The sequence below is a fragment of the Castanea sativa genome, chromosome 1 (assembly GCF_040712315.1).
Source record: "Castanea sativa cultivar Marrone di Chiusa Pesio chromosome 1, ASM4071231v1".
Lineage (NCBI taxonomy): Eukaryota > Viridiplantae > Streptophyta > Magnoliopsida > Fagales > Fagaceae > Castanea > Castanea sativa.
The window spans coordinates 40,187,635-40,206,898 of record NC_134013.1 but is presented as its reverse complement, the minus strand read 5'-3'; the positions used below and the strand labels follow the sequence as shown (position 1 = coordinate 40,206,898).

Genomic DNA, 19,264 nt, shown 5'->3' with positions numbered 1-19,264 from the left:
GAATAAGATAGGATTGTGATCTTATCAAAATATTATAGGATTGTGATGATTATATTATAATAATGATAGTACTTTCTCTGGCCCCTGTTTTTGGACTTGGGGTGCAATGATCGTTGACATGATATTGTATTTGCGGCTAGCGAACAAAGAGATAGGGGTTATATATATATTATAAAAGAAAAAGAGACCTTTTCAACAATATCATCTCTTTTCAACAAAAAAAACAAAAAAACAATATCATGCATCAGTAACTCGGTCAAAACTTTTGAATCCTAACTTTAGGCTTTAGCCATATCTATCTTTGATAGAGATTGGCATATGTTAGAATACAACCAAAAATGCTGAACCATGACAACTTGGCAACAGGCAAATACTTTAAACAAGGTGGATAAGATTGGCATTCCAAGTTTTTTTTTTTTTTTTTTTTTTAACATATTGACAACTGAAAAACAGGATTAGTCAAAGTTCTTATCTTTTTTTATCCATATTGTGTATGGTGGTGATCCTACTATGTCTGTCATGTTAAGTTATTACTTATTATCCTTGAAAATAATATAGAATTAACACTATTTTTAAAAAAAATTATATTTTCTTTAAAAATAATAATGATTGTGACAAAATCTAAGCCATTCATTTAATCTTAGAATTGTAATTATTTATTTTCATTTTGGGATAGGACGTTAGCCTAATAATTTTAGAAGGTTAGGATCAACGGTGTGTACATTAAATTGTGTAATCTCTTCTTATCCACTAACAAAATTAGAGAGGATTGGCAGTGTGAACCGAAATCTCTGCTATATTATAGGAAAAATAATAATAATTCAGAGGAAGAACACAACTGTGAGAGAATGGTATTTGGTTTAGCATTAGAGAAAGAGAGGGAGAGTACAGCACAGCTGTGTCTAAATATATCCATCCAATTAGTCTGTTTTAAATCATTGTAACCAATATAAATATCTCTGAAGCTGAGGAAAGAAGCATCTATTTTGCAAAGATAAGGGTTTCTACCCGCTGGCATTAAAGTGGGGGTGTCCTTGTTTATCTATCTCTATTTATTTGTTTGTGTGGGTGAGTGTTATACCAAGAACAAAAATCCTGGTAACGTATCACCAAAGATTCCATGAAAATGAATATGTTTTTTTTTTTTTTTTATATGCATTAAACTATATGATAGATTAAATAAATACATTTAGTCAATGCATGTTATTGTCATACACATATGCTTATCTTTTCAAGTAGTATCAATCAATGGGTTTGAAAATTTAAATACTAACGTTTATTGAGCTTTGTTTCTTTACTTGACCTTATTTGATAGACTCTAGCTGTCGGTGTTTATATAAACATATATTCTGAACTTTTCTGTTCATATAAAAACAGATACTTTGCAAAGGTAAAGATCCTCAAGAAACTCTTGAGAGATGGCAGTTGGATTTGCAGTAGATCAGAGCGCTCTTAAGAGGGCCCATCTGTATGAGTACAAAATTACTGGATATTTCATCTTTGCTTGCATAATTGCAGCTCTTGGAGGGTCTCTTTTTGGGTATGATCTTGGTGTTTCGGGTGAGTTTTTTTTTTTTTTTTTCGTTTCATTGACTCACAATTTATTTTAAATCTTTTGGCCCGTTCTTTTGATCTGGGTTTTCATTCTTATATAACATATGGGTTATGTTGTTTTTGTTGTTGATGATATTGTTTGCATTATTGTTATTTTTATAGTTAGAAAGTAAAGCCCAAAAAAGAGAATGATAATAATTGTAATTAACATCATGATATTACTCAATATCACCCAAACAAACCATAGATTTTTAAATCATATAAAGGTTGGTGATAATAGTGAGATTCATTTGAAATTTTGACTTGACAGATTTTGGAAAAAAGAAAAAAGAAAAAATTGAGGCTCCTTCCGCACATGGTGGGGTGAAGAGAGAGGGGAAGGAAAATGGAGCATGAATTATGTTTTTCTTTTCTCTCGTTTGGTAGAAGAGAAAATGTGGGTAAAGAAAAATGGTCGTGCGTAGGATTTTCCACCGGAACCCTTCAATTTTTTTTTTGGCAAATTACCACTCTACGAATCAGTTCCATTTTTTTTTTCCCTGAAGTTGCTCTCTTACAAATTTTTTTTTTCTACATCATTATTATTTTTTCCCTGTGTGTGTATTGATCCAACATTAATAATTTTTATTATTAATATTTTACATAACTAATTATGTGTATCTATGATTTTAAAAATATTTCATGATTTTTCTATTAAAAAATATTATTGTGCCTATCCTAGGCATATACTACTAATAAAAATTAATTCCTTCAAATATTTTCTTAAAAGGAAAAAAAAACAATCTTCTGCCATATGGGCATAAGAGTAAATGCATACATTACAAAATACAAACTACCTTTTATATGGTCTCATTTTTTTAAACCAAAATAAACAAATCATATTAATTATCAGTAATTCCATTTTTCCATCTTCTGAACCAAAACCATAGGAATATTATAGGAACACACATGGCAGCTACATTATGATCTTATGGATTCCATTTTCCAGAAAGTAGGTTTGGAATAGCTAGTTCATGTGTTATAGACCTTAAAAATAGCTTCATGACGTGCAGCCTCACCTACCGTTGCACAAATTCCTTTTACTGAATTCTTATTTTATCAAAACAAACAAAACAGATCTATAAGGATCTTTATTTCCCATGCATGGGGAGATAGATACCACACTCTCTATTGTATGTGAATGTCATTATTTTCTTAATTCCTATTTACAAAACAGAAAGAAAAAAGATACTTTATTTTTCAGATTACAACATGAGGGGAAAAAGAAAAAGAGGAAAGAAACTCTTCCCATATAACATTAGGAATTGAAATGCTTTATGCTGATTTCAGGTGGAGTAACTTCGATGGATGATTTCCTTAAGGATTTCTTCCCTTCCATTTATAGAAGGAAGCAAAAACATCTCAATGAAACCGATTACTGTAAATATGACAATCAGATCCTCACTCTCTTTACATCCTCTCTATACTTTGCGGGCCTAGTCTCCACATTTGCAGCTTCCTATGTAACCAGATCATGGGGCAGGAGAGGCAGTATCCTTGTTGGTGCAACCAGTTTCTTCTTAGGAGCAGTAGTTAATGCTGCTTCAGTGAACATTGCAATGCTGATAATTGGTAGAATCTTACTTGGTGTTGGCATTGGATTTGGAAATCAAGTAAGCCTGATTCTCAACAATTAACAAAGAAACTTTTTTTTTTTTTTTAATTTTATTTTATAGAAGAATTAACAAAGAAACTTGAAATATATTTATTGCAGCAACTTCTCATTCACAAACTGCTTTCTTCTGATGGTACAGGCTGTTCCCTTGTATCTTTCAGAGATGGCTCCTGCAAAAGTCAGAGGAGCAGTTAATCAACTGTTTCAATTAACTACTTGCTTGGGGATTCTGATTGCAAACTTAATAAACTATGGTACTGAAAAGATCCATCCATGGGGCTGGAGATTATCTCTTGGTTTGGCTACAGTCCCAGCAACTCTTATGTTTATTGGGGGTATTTTCCTTCCTGAGACCCCCAACAGTCTTGTAGAACAAGGCAGATTAGAAGAAGCAAGAATTGTATTGGAGAAAGTCAGAGGTACCAACAAAGTTGACGCAGAGTTTGCTGATCTCATTGATGCAAGCAATGCAGCAAGAGCAGTGAAAAACCCATTCAGGAATCTCCTAGCAAGGAGGAATCGTCCCCAGTTGATAATAGGGGCTTTGGGGATCCCAGCATTCCAACAACTCACTGGCATGAACTCTATACTCTTCTATGCACCCGTCATATTCCAAAGCTTGGGTTTTGGATCAGGGGCATCTCTATATTCATCCATTTTCACCAGTGGAGCACTTGTTGTTGGTGCACTTATATCAATGGCATTGGTGGATAAGTTCGGTAGAAGAGCTTTCTTCCTGGAAGCTGGCTGTGAAATGATGATCTGCTTGGTAATTGCACTTTCATGTTTTTTATCCCTCAACTCTTTTCTAAAGAAAACTTCACTGGCTTAAGTACTTACACAAGTGTGTTTGATCTCTGCAGGTGTGTGTGTCAATAACTCTGGCTTTGAAGTTTGGAACAGGAGAAGAACTCCCAAAAGGAATCGGCATCTTTCTTGTTATTGTGATCTGCGTGTTCGTCTTGGGTTATGGAAGGTCTTGGGGCCCTCTCGGGTGGCTAGTTCCTAGCGAGCTCTTCCCATTAGAGACAAGGTCCGCTGGTCAGAGTGTTGTGGTCTGTGTCAACCTCTTCTTTACAGCATTGATAGCGCAGTGCTTCCTTGCAGCACTGTGTCATCTGCAATATGGAATTTTCTTGCTATTTACTGGATTAATTCTCATCATGAGTAGCTTCATCTACTTCCTCTTGCCAGAAACAAAGCAAGTTCCAATTGAGGAGATATATCTTCTCTGGAAAACTCACTGGTTCTGGAAGAATATAGTAAATGAAGGTGAGGAAGCCACAGACTTGAACGGAAAGTCTGGAGGACAAGTTTAAACTTTTCTAGGAAAATGTTTCCTGATTTTATTGATACAAATTGTTTCTTGGAAGCATACTTATGTATTTTGAATGCATTAATTTTTCGTAAATTATGTAAACCTGGTGTTAAATTTAAAAAGTTTCGAGGATTGGATATCAATGTGATGTATGTAGGACCTCTGGGAGATGTCTAACATATATATTTATTTCAATATGTGATCTAAGTGCAATTATAAGACTATGAGTCAGGCTTGCTATCAAAATTTTCTGGTTGGTTTATTTTTTCGTCCATTCTTTCAAATTTGGATTGAGCAACAAAATTTATGTAATTTTACATCTCAGAACACACCCTTTATGCCAATAGTTTAGCAAGTTCATCTACTCTTAAGCTTCCTTGTGGTACTACATCTTGATAAAGTTCATCAAAATCATTGTGTCTTTTGACATTAGAACTCTTGTTCTCGCTTTTTTTTCCTGAGGGATCTCGCATGTTATTCATCACTTTCAAATCTCCAGTTTCTTGTCCCACTACCTCCTTAAGCTTTTGAACTGCTACCTTTCTTGGTCGATGCCTAAAAACAGGACCAGGTGGGGCAGACCGGGCAAAGGTAACTGCCGTTTGATAAATAACATCCGCATCCAAGGAAGAACCATCCAAAATAACTGCACTCCCATTTTCAACAGCTTGCTGTTGCAGTAGGAGAACTCCCACTATGCAGGGTGCACTCAAACTTGCAGGCTTATTGAGATCAGCCTCTTCTGAAACATCTAGCAGCTTGTCATGAGTAGTAGGATCCACTAGAACAGCTTCCACCCTACTTCCATTGATCCCTAAGGTTCCTGCATTGATGCCATATCCCATTGTTATTGTCTGAAGTCCTTTGTAAGTGCAGCCTGCTTTATCCAATATGGCATCACTTCCGGATTTATTGCTCAGAGGTTCTGAATTATCATCCACATCCGTAGAAACCAACATGGTTTCACTATTGCAGCAGCCATTCCTCCTAGGTTGTGGTCCATCATCAGAACAGCCTATGATATCGGATAAGGTTTCACTTTTATAGGTGTTCCTCACATCTGAAGCCTCATCAGCACCAACAGATGGCTTAACATTTTCCTCACTTGCCTCTACTCCCACATCTACAGTGTCCATAGGTGACACGCTGGTTTCAATTGTTTTGAGACTCGCATCTTTCAGTGAGATTGCTGATACTTCTTGGCCCTCTAAGGGCAATTCAACAGAAGTTGCATCATTGACATTGGATATTTGGGCTTCCTCATGATCGTTATCTAGTTTTGGGAGGGAAGAATTCCAATTTCGTCCTCTCCACATAAGTATGTGCTCATGTTCAAATGATATAAGCACACATGGGACAAGATCCTGCAGTCAAAAAATTTATGGGAAACATTTTTAACCTTTTTGAACGTTGATTAAAGAGAAAAGTAATATAACAAAGAAAATTTCACAGACCTTGAGTTTAGCACCTATTCTTCGGTAGTCACTCCCATTCACCCCTTGACAATTTATACGCACTAGTTCGCACTCTTCAAATGCCTCTCTGACATTTTTTACTAGGTCACAGTACACACCATTTTTCCCTGAGAGCCATACACCAAAAAAAAAATTCTCACTTTACTGGGGAGCAAAAATTAATATTTATTGTAAACTCTATACGAAGAGGATACCTAAGCAACAAAAGACTGACTTGACTTGGAGGAAAAAATTGAAAAGTGTAAAGTGCAGATAAGGAAGATACCTAGTTTGCATATTGGAATAAGTTTGCGTCCCTTTTTGCGCATTTCAGTTGCTTCTTCGAGTGTTAGACCCTCAGGAACCCGCTGAATGAGCCTTGGATATACAGGGGGAATAGGTTTCCACAGCATGAGAGGAAAGCGGGGACGAGTTCTATAGTTGTAGTTTCTTCCTCGGAAAAGGTAGATCACCCCACCTCTACAAGAAATAACCTTCCCCCAGGTTCTTTCCTGTCAAGAACTCAAATATTTATATTGTACACAATTAGTATTGACAATTGACAATTGACAATTGACAATCACACACATATTCCAAAGGAAGGAAAGGAGCAGTTAAGTAAGTGCAGGAAGAGTAAACATTGTTTGAGAAGTAGAATCATGAAAAAGCACCTCCAATTGGTGGCGCACATTGTCCATGTCGACTGTACACACTCCCTTGCATTTTATCTTGCATACTCTCCGCCGCTTCCAGTGAGCATGTATGTTATCCAACATGTTGTGTGTCAAACCATCTCTCCCTAACAATAACAACAAACCTCCACAGCTACTTTTGACAAAATACACTGGATGGACTGATATACATACCCTAGGCCTATATTATTCAAATGAAAAAAACAAAACAAAACAATACCATACCATACCATACCTATATTCAATTGTCGTGACGTTTTCATGCACCGATTCACCAAATCGTCGATTTCCTCTTTCCTCAACGGCTCGCCCAATATCTCCTCCCTGGACTTGGCCTTGACGTACCGGCTGGGGGGACCCGACCCGGCCAAGAATGGGCCGGGCGCCTGGACCGGTTTGACGCCCTTCTTGTGTGGCGGAGGAAGCTTGAATGAATCAAACTCCTTGAGCTTCTTCTTGCTAGGTGGCAATGGGGCCCGCCCTGTCCACGGCCGAGGCATCGTGGTGGGCCCAAACGGCACATACGGCGGTTCTCGTAGCTTTATAGGCTTCGCTTTCGGCGTCTCGGTGTAACTGTACTTGAACTCAAACGGAGCTCCGTCTATGATATATGAAACGCCGTCGTCTGCGATGGTCACATTGGCATTGGCATTGACTTGTACTGGATTAGTTGCAATGTGGATTAGGCGAAAGGCAGGGTGGGAATCGGAGGAGCTAGGGTTAGGGTTAGGGTTTTTGGAGTACTTGGATTTTTTGCCTGGGATGGAAGGGGAGGAAGGAGAGGAAGGTGTGCCAATGGATTTGAAAGTTTCGTTGTTGGCAGCGGCAGTGGCAGTGGCAGTGGCAGTTTCGTGAATATTGGTGATTCTGGTGGCGGAGTTGAAGCGGCGCTGGAGGCGGATATCGTCTTCGATTTCCTTCTGTGCTCGACGCCGGTCTTCGAATTTCTCGGCGTTGGCGTTGTTCCAGCGGGAGAACCTCACCTCCGTCGACGGCCGGTGGTTTTCCGGTGGTGGCGCCAAAATTGGGAACAAGAGGATAGGACATTTTAGGCTTAGCGCCATATGATATATGATTCTGAGAATTTGGCTTCCCCTTTTTGATCTTTATAAAAAACGAGAGTGATTTCATTTTTTTAAGAAGACGAAGAAAACGACGTCGCAAGGTAAGAGATTTTAATTATTTACTATTATAATAGGAGTAATTTTTGAATGAACAGGCCCACTCACTTCCAGCCACTGCCACAGACAGGTTGGGTTTTTTCATTTGCTTTCTCTCGTCTCATCTCATCTAAACTCAGAATTAATTATACGCTAATTTTTAATAAATAATACTACTACTTACTTACTTAGTTACTACACTACTACTTAATTAATAATAATAATAATAATTAATAAGAACGAGTGAGTGAGTGAGTGAGCTGAGCTGAGTGCAGTAAGCAGTGAGGAAACAGTCTTTTTAGTTTGTGTCAGTGGCTTCGGCGTAATATTTTGAAACAACAAGGGTACTTTCTTTCTGTAGCTGTTACTTTTTTCTTTCTTCAGTCAATAATAATAATAATAATAATATAGAAATGCAATGGTAGTTGGGGGTTGGGTGAACCATGAAGATTGAAGATGATGTGAAAGCCCTCCTCAACAGCCACACCCCAAAGCCACAGCCACAGCTACAGGTACTTTTCTTGATTCGGCTCACTTCAACTTTTCTTTATGGTTGTAATTGTTTCCTTGTCTAGTAGTAGTAGTAGTAGTAGTAGTAGTAGTAAACACCCAATTCTGAAATGTTTGTGCTTCATTTCTTCATGCATTGCCCCATTGTTCTGTTGATTTTTATTATTTGTTTTACAAACCATATGTGTATCACTGTTTTTTGTTTTGGAATATAGTATCTCTTCTCACCCAATCATTGTGGAAATGAATATATATATATAGACATTCCATTGTTCAATTTGGAAATGCTGCATGCATTGCAAATGCAATGCATGATTGGCTAATTAATGTCGGTTTTATTTATTTATTTATGTTGTCAATTAAAGAAAGGCGACGTGCTTAGGATTTTTATGGAACTTCACTTTTTAGTTTTTATTCTACCAATCTTTTAATTTGTTCTTCTGTTCTGGAAAGCCCTATTATGATTTTTACTAGTATTAATTTAACTGCCTTTGCTTGATTGATATCCGATCATTTTGTAACCTAGTGAAGTGAGCTCAAATTCTTATAATATGGATATTGCTGTCCTTGCCCAGAGGCGGCAGCTATGTCACTTAACAATCTGGAAACTTCCATTGATCATTGGAATCGTAGTAATTGCTGGTTTGGTCGTTTCTCAGTGTTTTGCTTTTGCATTTCTCTATGGCAAAACATTTTCTTTATATCCCTCTAATAAGGTTTCAATAGTTATGGTGGTTCGCAATGCCACAGTTTTTAGCAGTTCACAATCAAATAAATCTTTTGTTCTTGATGATACTTATGCTTCTGATTCTGGTAAAGAAGCTAGGTATGAGAATGAAACAAAAGAGCCAGATAAACGCAATGATCCAGCTTCAGTTGACAAGGTCAAGGATTTCAAATTTGAGAAAGATGACCCTAAAGCAAGCACAAAGTTAACATTGAGCAATGTTCAAAATCAAGCTGGTATCTAGCCACTTGTATCACAAAGAACTTCTACAAAGGCCATGGGAAGCTCTGATGCAGATTCAAGGACTTTAGACTCATTAATTGCTGACAAGATTTCTGTATCTTCAGTGCGCAATGTTAAACAAACTGAGGGATGGCAACCCAAGGATAGAAAGATGAAGCCACTGCAATTTGTTTCTATCACCTTCAACAATAACAATTCTACAATGACAAGTATTTCCAGTTCGGTATTGAAGAGGTGGGAGAAGCAGCCAATATTCATATCTCAGATGAACTCAATATTGCTTAATGGTCATGTGTCTTCTCATTATGTGGTATGACACTAGCAATGAGGTTTCAATATGAACAGTGGATTGGTTAAGTTTTCTAGATTTTTTAACTTAAATTCTTATTCTTGATAGAGACCCAGGTGGTTTTCTGTACGTGATCGTGAACTCCTATCCGCAAAATTACAGATTGAGAATGCTCCTGTGATAAGGAATACACCAGGGCTTTATGCTTCTCTTTTTCGAAATGTTTCTATGTTTAAAAGGTATATTTATTTTTATTTATATATGTTTAGGTATATAGTATTTTCTTTTATGCCTAATTTTCTTAAATTTTGGTGAATTAGGTGTACAGATTAATTGATGTTTAAACCAGACCAATACTTTATGACTAGTTGTAAACCAGATTAATGCACCGATAAAAAAGAGTGAATTGATTACAAAAATAGGTAGAGGAAGACCAAATATAACATTAGTTGAAGTTGTTAGAAAGGAAATGTGAATTAAGGAAATAACAGAGGATATGACTTCAAATATAATAGAATGGAATGTAGGGAAAAATATATATTTGGTCAACTTGAACTAATCTGTTGAGGATCTGTAGTTGACCCAAAAAATTTGGGCTAAGGCTTTGTTGTTGTTTTGTGTGGGGGGGGGGGGGGGGCGCTCTCTCTTAAACTCAGAGCATTATCTGTTTGTGGCCTGTAAGACCAACAATATCTGTGACAAGCACTGAGAAACTAATAATTTCATTCAATAGTTTTGATTATAGGCTTAAGATGAAGAAATTAGCAGAAATAGTCTTGTTCCCATGGACTGGTTCTTCCATTTCATTCAATAATTATTACTGACATTTTTTTTTATATACAATTTGAAAAATGAAGATCACCGATGACAGATGTACATCTGTAAATTGTATTTTTGTCAATGAATCAATCCTTTCTTTACAAATCCAAGGACTATGCTGAATCATAATTGAATGAATATTTATATTATGACATCTTGATAATTTTCAATCCATTGAAAAGTGTTGGTAATTTTCTAAACTACTTGAAAAAATCACTGGGCACCACCTGATCGTACTTATTGACTGAAGAGACACATTGTCTTGTGCCCTCTTTTTATAAGTTCATCCTTTGAAATTTAAATATGTTATACGTCCGACTTGCAGGAGTTATGACTTGATGGAACATACACTCAGAATTTATTTCTATAGGGAAGGAGAAAAGCCCATATTTCATCAGCCACGGATGAGGGGAATTTATGCCTCAGAAGGATGGTTTATGAAACTGTAGAGGGAAATAAAAAATTTGTTGTGAGGGACCCCAGAAAAGCTCACTTGTTTTACTTACCCTTCAGTTCACAAATGCTAAAGACTGAACTTTCTGGAAAAAATATACACAGTCAGAAGGATCTAGAGAAACATCTGAAGAACTATATAGACTTAATTGCAGGAAAATATCGTTTCTGGAACAGAACTGGTGGGGTAGATCATTTTCTTGTTGCTTGTCATGACTGGGTATGCTTTCTGTGCATCATTTATATTTTATAGTTTTGTTGGATAATATTGTATATGGAGTGATTGTTGTTGTAGGGAGAAGTAGCTCTGGGCCATGGCTTGCTCATTTTATGCACCTTGTAGTTTGGTCTAGGCAGGACATATGATTGGGAGCAATGACCAGCACTGGTCAAAATTACTTCTCAAGCCATGAGCTACCCTACCTGCTTTACAGATTATGCCTTAATTGGAATGTTGAGGTAATAGGAATTTTGTGTAAGATTTCCTAAATAATGAAGCCCAGATTTACCTCTGGTTTACTAAGGAAATTTTGATAAGCATGAGCTGTACTGAATTGTTCCCTGCTATCCTCTAGCTAAGCCTGATCCTAATGAAGCCTCTTAATATTCTGACTAATAGATGAATTAATGTATCATATGAAATTTCAGGCCTCCCAAGTCACAAGGCAGCATATGAGCAATTGCATCAGATCTCTTTGCAATGCCAACGTTGCGAAAGGCTTTAAAATAGGGAAGGACACTACTCTGCCAGTTACATATATACGTTCTGTGGACGACCCAGTAAAAGATCTTGGAGGTAGACCTCCTTCACAAAGATATATTCTTGCCTTCTTTGCAGGAGGCATGCATGGTTATGTTCGACCAATCCTGCTGCAGTACTGGGAAAATAAAGAACCTGATATGAAAGTTTTTGGTCCAATGCCACGTGATATCGAAGGCAAAAAAATCTACAGGGAGTACATGAAGAGCAGCAAGTACTGCATCTGTGCCAGGGGTTATGAGGTTCATACGCCTCGAGTAGTTGAATCCATTTTTTATGAATGTGTCCCAGTCATAATTTCCGATTATTATGTGCCTCCATTCTTTCAGGTATTAAACTGGGAGGCATTTTCAGTGTTTATTCAAGAGAAAGATATCCCAAATTTGAGAAACATTCTGTTGTCAATCCCACAAGAGAAGTACCTTGCAATGCAGTTGAGAGTAAAAAAGGTGCAAAAGCATTTCCTTTGGCACAAAAAGCCTGTGCAGTATGACTTATTTCATATGGTGCTTCACTCAGTATGGTACAATAGAGTTTTCAGATAAACCCCAGAGGATAATGTGACGAGTTCTTGATATCGGAAAAGAAAGAAGATAAGCCCAGCTATAGATTAACTGATAAGACCAGGGCAAAACAAGACAAAATGAAGAAACATGGGATGTAACTCAATTATTGCCAATACAACCACTTCTATGCCATCGTGATCCAAATGAAACTGACAGTTGAAATGTACAGAGAGCTTATGGCATGAGCACCATCTTTGTGTAATCTGCCTCTTAGTTGCCACTCTTTGATCAATTTTGTTAAAAGCTTGTTGCTATACTCCTGTTTAACTCATATTTTCACAGTGCAGCCACTGGTGAATTGGACATAAAATTCTTAGCTCCAATGTGATTCTACCAGTGAATTTTGGCATTTCTATTGATTATCTAGATAGGTTCCCAGAATCCAGATTGGTTGTAATGAGTGCGTTCAGATACATACCCTAAATGGTACACCTGTAGCTTTGGGCTGGGCCTGGGGTATGTCAATGATACACTATATTCATAATGTGGAAAATTGAATGTGTGCATTGTGTTTTACATGATATTTGCATACATTATGTTCAAGATAGAACTTAAATAAAATGAGTTCTGCTCGTTCTTTTGTTGCTATCATGAGCTGGTAATCGTTTGAATATTGTAAAGAGTCCATATAATGTTATAGACGGTCAGGCCAAGCAAAAAAAAAACGATGAGGAAAGGATGAAAAACTTCACTGATCTCATTAGACCCTTGACCCTCCTGTCCATTGACTACTGGATAGAGTCTGCATTTAAATAATGGATAATGTTATTAAATAGTGCAAGTTAACTTCAATCATTGAGAGATGGTCAAGACTGGATTTTTTTTTTTTTAAATAGTTACAACATGCTACTAAAAGTCTAAAACCCACCCACGACTTGAATTCTTTCTTTTTAAACCTCTGAATACTTTGTAAATGAAAGTGCTAATTAAGCTACAAAAATTGATTATGCAAAACGATATATTTTACTAGTTTTGTCAATTTATCAAAAAGAATCAAAACAAAATAATTGTAACTTTATGAAAATGAAAAGGTTTACACATAAACAAAAAGTTCGATACATGTTGATGTGAAATTAAAATAGTTATGTTAATAGTTTGAACAAATGAAAATTAATAAAAATTATACTCCATAGAATTTTACATTAGTAAACAAATTTAGAAAACTTTTTATAAAAAAATAACGGATTAATTTAACAAATTTTTCAATTTTTCGTAAAATATTTGAATAAACCCATATTAATATTATAGGCTCCAGTCAAGTCTTGTATTTCCAAACAAAATAAACGTGATCCTGCGCAAAATGTCAATCCCACTCTCAGAGTCAGTGGCACTCTTGTGAAATTAAAAACAATTTTTTTTTTTTTTGCTAACTAAATAAATAGGAGTTACAGAAAAGAAGAGAGAGACAAAGACAATCCTTTTGGCCGTCCATCAATAATGGCGATCAGAAAGCTTTTATGACAATTTGTTTCTTTCTTTTTTGGTTCAATTTTCTTTTCTCTTTTAACTTCAAGAGGCAATTCTCAAGCATAAAATATTATTATTATTATTATTTTCTGTTTGGCGTATGAGAGAACTTAACTTTGTAAGTCTTGACTCTCCAGTCCAGTGCATGCAGAGTTGTTACAGTGTAGGTGAGTTCAAATTTTTCCCTTTCGTTTAGTGTTATTTTCACTACAACCAAACACCCACTATGTATTTTCCTCTGCTTTCACGTCACTTCACTTCTCTCTCAGGCACACATAATTGTTGCTCAAATCTCTTTTCCCCCGATCCATTTTTTTGCTACTTTATCATTTAATTTTTTGGATTAAACTTGAACTGTAGTCTGTAGCTAGAGCTTGAGCTAATGAGCTATTGCCTCAATTTTGTTTTGAGTTTGTCAATTTTCCCATTTTGCTCTTTCTATCGTCTCTAACTATCTGACATTCCCATAATTTGGTTTTCTTCTTTTGGGGTGGTGAAAGGGTGTTTGGTTATGTGTTTTGTGGCTACTCTAGGAACTTAACCAGCATTTAACAAAAGGAGATTGTAGATTGAAATAATTTGTGCTTTGTGGCTGAATTTTAATGCTCTGGGAACTTAAGCAGCATTGGACAAAGGGAGATTGAAGATTGAAATAATTTTGGCCAAAAATTATATGAGTAGCAAACTATAATTGTGGGTGCATGTGCATTGCCTGGGATGGACTCATTTCACTTTCATAAGCTATGTCACAATAAAAAGCAGAGATGGGTTTTCATGGTGGTGGTATTGGCTTTTACTTATATTTTGTTTGAGTCCCTGCTGCTTCCATATGAGAAAGCTATTCGGTCATTGTTGCCGGATGATGAGGTTCGGATAGGTGGTGAAAGTAGCTTTCTGAATATACATTCTGCTGCCAAGTCTTTGATGGTTCGTTATCCAGTAATCGTTAATGCATCGGAGTTTAGTACTGATTTGATGTTAGTTGGGGTGGTAAAAAATGAGGATAACTCTGATGCTGGAGGAAAATTTGGGCATGGTGGTGGGGTAAATCACAAGGCCATTGATATAGAGAACGGTTTTGCATCTGAAGTGAAAGGCGTATATGATGGCCGTGAACATGTTGTGGATGGAAATTTAAATGGCAGTTCTCCATCTGAGGTTTTTGTATATAACAATGAGAGTTTATCATTGCATGGTGTTAAAAAACAGGAAAATATTTCAGTTCTGGATGAGGCAAATGAAGGTACAAATGGTGTTTCTCTAGAGCAGTTTGTGAAACCAAATGATGGGGTTTCTATGAGCAAAAATATAGAAGCGAATACAAGTCTGGCTTCAGAAAAATATGAGGGAACAGATACAACCATCCAGCCTCTTCCGTTGGCACCTCCTGTAACAGCTTCACCAATCACCATCACCTATCTAGAGAACGTGGTATCAAATGCAACCTCCTCAATTGGTTCTGCTGTTCGGCCGGGTGATGGTGCAATTTCAAAAAATGATTCTGTAATGACGAATAGTACTGCAAAGAAGGAATTGAGGTGTAACATGCCACCAAAGTTGATAACATCAATATATGAGATGAACCACATACTAGTGAGGCACCGAGCTTCTTCACGTTCAATGGTAATGAATATTTTTTTATTTTTAATTAAACTTTTCGCCCAAAACTTTAGTTCTATGCAGGAAACGTTTACTTCTTCTAATTGATCTTGTAGAGACCACGACGGTCTTCTGTACGTGACCGGGAAATGGTAGCTGCAAAGTCACAGATTGAGCATGCACCTGTTGCAATAAATGATCCAGAACTTTACGCTCCTCTCTTTCGAAATGTTTCCATGTTCAAAATCTAAGCCTAATTTACTTGTATAGGATTGATACAAATTTTAAGGTCGAAAGGTAATTTTCCATTTTCATAAATGGGTTCTGGAAAAAGTTTTGGTTGTCATCACTTTGTACATGCTTTACTTTCATGAATGATGTGTAATGAATATTACTTTAGGACATTGCTTAGATGTAGAAAGAGAATAGATAAAACACCAAAGAAACACAACTATACTAGTCAGTCATATATGCAGTGTGCCCCATAATCATGGTAAACTTATTGTTATACAAATTTTCACCAAATGAATAACCAAATCTGATAAAAGAGACTCAGTACAGTGAAATAAGGGGGTCCAGCTGATTCTGTTCAGGCTTCTTGACATTAAAAGATGTTGAACTGCAATTGTATTTTTGACAGCTCTTTTATATATCTGTGCCTAAATCTTGCAGCAACTTTTGGAAAACAAGTTAAGCCCACTGATGGTGGTCTTTTGAAAAATGAGTTTCATTTTCAAACTTCCATTGGATTTCTTTTTCAGAAGTTACGAACTCATGGAGCGCACACTCAAAGTGTATGTCTACAGGGATGGGAGCAAACCCATATTTCACCAACCAATACTAAAAGGATTATATGCCTCTGAGGGATGGTTTATGAAATTGATGGAGGGAAATAAGCGTTTTGTTGTGAAGGACCCTCGAAAGGCTCACCTGTTTTATATGCCATTTAGTTCGCGGATGCTGGAATACTCCCTTTATGTACATAACTCTCATAACCGGACAAACCTACGGCAATATTTGAAAGACTACTCTGAGAAAATTGCAGCAAAATATCCTTACTGGAACAGAACTGGTGGAACAGATCATTTTCTTGTTGCCTGTCATGACTGGGTATGCTTGCTGTTTAACTTTCCTTTCTCTTGCTTTCACTATTGTGCTAAGATAATTGAATAGTAATATAGAAGTGGTCTAAGTTTGACAATTTGATGATGACATTTTTCATGTCAACCATCTCCCATCACATTGTATCAATTCAATACCAAATCACAGCATTGGCTTTGCTTTAATCATTAAAATGTGGAGATCTGATCTGGTGAACTTTTTTCTAAACATTATGTATATAGTGAGTTATTCAACAATTGTGTATACTGTATACTAAAGTAGCTCATATCACACCACTTTAAGTCTATTTAAAATCAACTAAAAACAGTATGGGTGTTTGTGTGTTGGTTTGTGTTTGCACATGTATATTTAATATGATTCAATATTGGACTCTTATAGGCTCCATACGAGACAAGGCATCACATGGAACATTGCATAAAAGCCCTCTGCAATGCTGATGTGACAGCAGGCTTCAAAATAGGAAGGGACGTGTCTCTTCCAGAAACCTATGTCCGAGCCGCAAGAAATCCTCTTAGGGATCTTGGAGGAAAACCTCCATCTCAGAGGCACATTCTAGCCTTCTATGCTGGGAATATGCACGGGTATTTGCGTCCTTTCTTGCTGAAGTACTGGAAGGACAAAGACCCCAAGATGAAGATATTTGGTCCAATGTCTCCTGGTGTTGCAAACAAAATGAATTACATCCATCACATGAAGAGTAGCAAATACTGTATCTGCCCCAAGGGTTATGAGGTGAACAGCCCACGCGTGGTTGAAGCCATCTTTTATGAGTGCGTGCCTGTGATTATATCTGACAACTTTGTGCCTCCATTTTTTGAGGTTTTGGATTGGGGAGCATTCTCATTAATTCTTGCAGAGAAAGACATTCCCAATCTGAAAGACATACTACTTTCAATACAGGAAGAGAAGTATCTTCAGATGCAACTTGGGGTTAGGAAGGTTCAAAAGCATTTTCTCTGGCATGCTAAGCCCTTGAAGTATGATCTTTTCCACATGACTCTTCATTCAATTTGGTATAACAGAGTTTTCCAGATAAAACTTCGATAATGATGTGTTTTTCTGATAAGCATTTAGGATGTAGAGCACAGATAGAGATGCTAGCCTACCCATGAAATGGGAATGAGGCTGTTAATTACCATCTCCTTTTACATCCTTATTGTCAAGCTATAGAAAGAGTTTCTGTTTGCATTGGGGAGGAACATGTGGATCACTTGTAAATGGATTGTCACAATGATGCTTTTGTATGTGTCTTGTAACAATGTTTTTAGTGAGATTCAGAATTTTCTTTTAAAAAAAAAAAAAAAATTCCTGCATTCCACCGGACCAATACGTGGTATCTTACCATTTTCAATTGCCCAGCTCTTTTTACCAAATGAATCTTTAATTGACATAATATTTATATTTCATTTAGAATTTATAAGGACATACCAGAGAACCTGAATCTGACTGAATCCTACTTAAATCACTGAAGACGATATGAACTTGCAGCAGTTTATTTTACTTTACAGTTTTCTATGGCAAGCTAAGCATCTAGTTTGATCATTCAAGTACTTCCATTCCTCTTATTTTGCTGCATTAAACCCGTTGTTCTCTCTTATATTGATACTAAACCATGTTAGATGATTTTAAAAAAAGAGACGGTCTATTGATGACGACATTGTAGTTCACAAATATAGAAGTGAATATAATGCCACATAATTTAAAATCGGTTCCCATTTCGTTTACTACCACGTACACCTTAGATGCGTGGAAACTAAAATCTTCATGGAATGTACCCTCTCCATTTTAAAACAAATGAAAAGGATCTTAAGCTGTTAGAATAAGTTATCAAAGCAGAGAGTGAAAGTGGAGTAGTGCACATACAATCCTCCAAAATTCATGTTAAAATTAAATACTAGCTGCTATAGTTGCTTCCACAGCCTCCCAAAGTTTGGTATTTATGATGGATGCACCAGGTAAGCATGGCGAGTTATAAATTCTTCATAGGATTTCTAAAGTTGTAGTCTCTGCAAATTAGCAAGTAGTTTTAAAGCTGCATACCCAATAACACATATGTACGTGTAGATACTAATTACATGCAGCAGACAACTTTGGCTGCAAAACTGAATTTTGGCGAAACGAATATTTTTTTTTTATATTCAGCATTATGTATATGGATTCATTATCTTGCCACATTTCCTGATGACTCCTACCCAGTGACTTCCAACAAACCAAACAGAAAGCAAGACACAGCCAAATTTATAGGAGTGTTTTTTGGGTGCTAAACTGAGACTTCCTTAAACCAACAAAAGAAACAGCAACAGGGAATCAACTTTGCAGGCATGAGAGCAGGGGCATCCGCATCAAGCTTATTTTATTAAGCCAGCACGCAAGTGACAGACGGATGATGAGAACAAAAAATTTTACAATCTAATTTGATGATGCCGAAAATATCACCAGTGAGTTGCAAGCTCCTCGAACAAAAGCAACACCTGCAAAAAGAAAATAAAGGACCTAGAAGAGAGCACCGGTGTGGTGTCGGCCGAATACCCTCCGAAGGTCAAGTTAGAATCTTGTTTCTTTAACCCTAGAGTGCCAGAGTTAAGAATATTATGCGTACCTTCGTATCTAGGGTTTCTGGGGTATTTATATTGAGTGGAATTACCTTTCTTTTAGGATACAACTTCCTTCTCAAGTTCCTTTCCATATAGGAGTCTTCCTAAACGTGTGTCGCAAGAAGTCCAAGTATGCACGTTTGCGTGGGGATAAAGCAAAAGCTCATCTGAAATATATCGAACGAAATGCCACGTGGAATCCACAATTTTATACAAGACGGATATTCAGCAATACTCAACCGTCATAGCCGAGTCACTTACGGTGTCAATCCGTCCTCATTAT

The 19,264-nt window shown here is 36.7% G+C and overlaps 4 protein-coding genes and 1 pseudogene across 6 annotated transcripts; 3 read left to right on the top strand and 2 right to left on the bottom strand.

Moving 5' to 3' along the window:
* Positions 1–707: 707 nt before the first annotated feature.
* On the top strand, positions 708–4,750 carry LOC142622540 (sugar transport protein 14). 3 transcript variants are annotated; one of them, XM_075796029.1, is made up of 5 exons: positions 708–1,068; positions 1,378–1,560; positions 2,884–3,206; positions 3,348–3,977; positions 4,072–4,750. In XM_075796029.1, the coding sequence occupies exons 2-5, from the start codon at positions 1,419–1,421 to the stop codon at positions 4,525–4,527; spliced, it is 1,551 nt and encodes a 516-aa protein (XP_075652144.1). In that variant the 5' UTR covers positions 708–1,068; positions 1,378–1,418; the 3' UTR covers positions 4,528–4,750. The 3 variants fall into 3 exon arrangements, with proteins under 3 accessions (XP_075652144.1, XP_075652146.1, XP_075652145.1); XM_075796031.1 differs by having other exon boundaries at positions 708–1,098; XM_075796030.1 differs by lacking the exon at positions 708–1,068 and having other exon boundaries at positions 1,162–1,560.
* Positions 4,751–4,760: 10 nt separating this feature from the next.
* Positions 4,761–7,867, bottom strand: LOC142622539 (CRS2-associated factor 1, chloroplastic). Its single transcript, XM_075796028.1, has 5 exons — positions 6,908–7,867; positions 6,652–6,779; positions 6,267–6,492; positions 5,981–6,108; positions 4,761–5,890 (listed from the first exon to the last, which is right to left on the bottom strand). Exons 1-5 carry the CDS (start codon positions 7,734–7,736, stop codon positions 4,862–4,864), a joined length of 2,340 nt encoding a protein of 779 aa, XP_075652143.1. The 5' UTR covers positions 7,737–7,867; the 3' UTR covers positions 4,761–4,861.
* An 81-nt stretch (positions 7,868–7,948) lies between these two features.
* LOC142622541 (putative glycosyltransferase At5g03795) lies at positions 7,949–12,737 on the top strand (annotated as a pseudogene).
* A 1,646-nt stretch (positions 12,738–14,383) lies between these two features.
* LOC142626964 (uncharacterized) lies at positions 14,384–17,123 on the top strand. Its single transcript, XM_075800719.1, has 5 exons — positions 14,384–15,289; positions 15,382–15,503; positions 16,027–16,375; positions 16,766–16,968; positions 17,084–17,123. The coding sequence occupies exons 1-5, from the start codon at positions 14,384–14,386 to the stop codon at positions 17,121–17,123; spliced, it is 1,620 nt and encodes a 539-aa protein (XP_075656834.1).
* Positions 17,124–17,151: 28 nt separating this feature from the next.
* Positions 17,152–17,392, bottom strand: LOC142640049 (uncharacterized). The gene is given in 2 exon segments (XM_075814156.1): positions 17,152–17,295; positions 17,297–17,392. Coding segments are annotated over 2 exon segments (240 nt in total).
* Positions 17,393–19,264: the final 1,872 nt, after the last annotated feature.

What these genes read in the sequence shown, in the direction of transcription:
- LOC142622540 (XM_075796029.1), top strand. Translation starts at nt 1,419, where the DNA reads ATGGCAGTTGGATTTGCAGTAGATCAGAGCGCTCTTAAGAGGGCCCAT. An exon ending in GTATGATCTTGGTGTTTCGG is followed by an intron (nt 1,561 to 2,883) that starts GTGAGTTTTTTT and finishes TGCTGATTTCAG; the next exon opens with GTGGAGTAACTTCGATGGAT. An exon ending in GTGAAATGATGATCTGCTTG is followed by an intron (nt 3,978 to 4,071) that starts GTAATTGCACTT and finishes TGATCTCTGCAG; the next exon opens with GTGTGTGTGTCAATAACTCT.
- LOC142622539 (XM_075796028.1), bottom strand. Translation starts at nt 7,736, where the DNA reads ATGGCGCTAAGCCTAAAATGTCCTATCCTCTTGTTCCCAATTTTGGCG. An exon ending in ATGTGCGCCACCAATTGGAG is followed by an intron (nt 6,493 to 6,651) that starts GTGCTTTTTCAT and finishes AGTTCTTGACAG; the next exon opens with GAAAGAACCTGGGGGAAGGT. An exon ending in TATTCCAATATGCAAACTAG is followed by an intron (nt 6,109 to 6,266) that starts GTATCTTCCTTA and finishes TATGGCTCTCAG; the next exon opens with GGAAAAATGGTGTGTACTGT.
- LOC142626964 (XM_075800719.1), top strand. Translation starts at nt 14,384, where the DNA reads ATGGACTCATTTCACTTTCATAAGCTATGTCACAATAAAAAGCAGAGA. An exon ending in GAGCTTCTTCACGTTCAATG is followed by an intron (nt 15,290 to 15,381) that starts GTAATGAATATT and finishes TTGATCTTGTAG; the next exon opens with AGACCACGACGGTCTTCTGT. An exon ending in TTGTTGCCTGTCATGACTGG is followed by an intron (nt 16,376 to 16,765) that starts GTATGCTTGCTG and finishes GGACTCTTATAG; the next exon opens with GCTCCATACGAGACAAGGCA.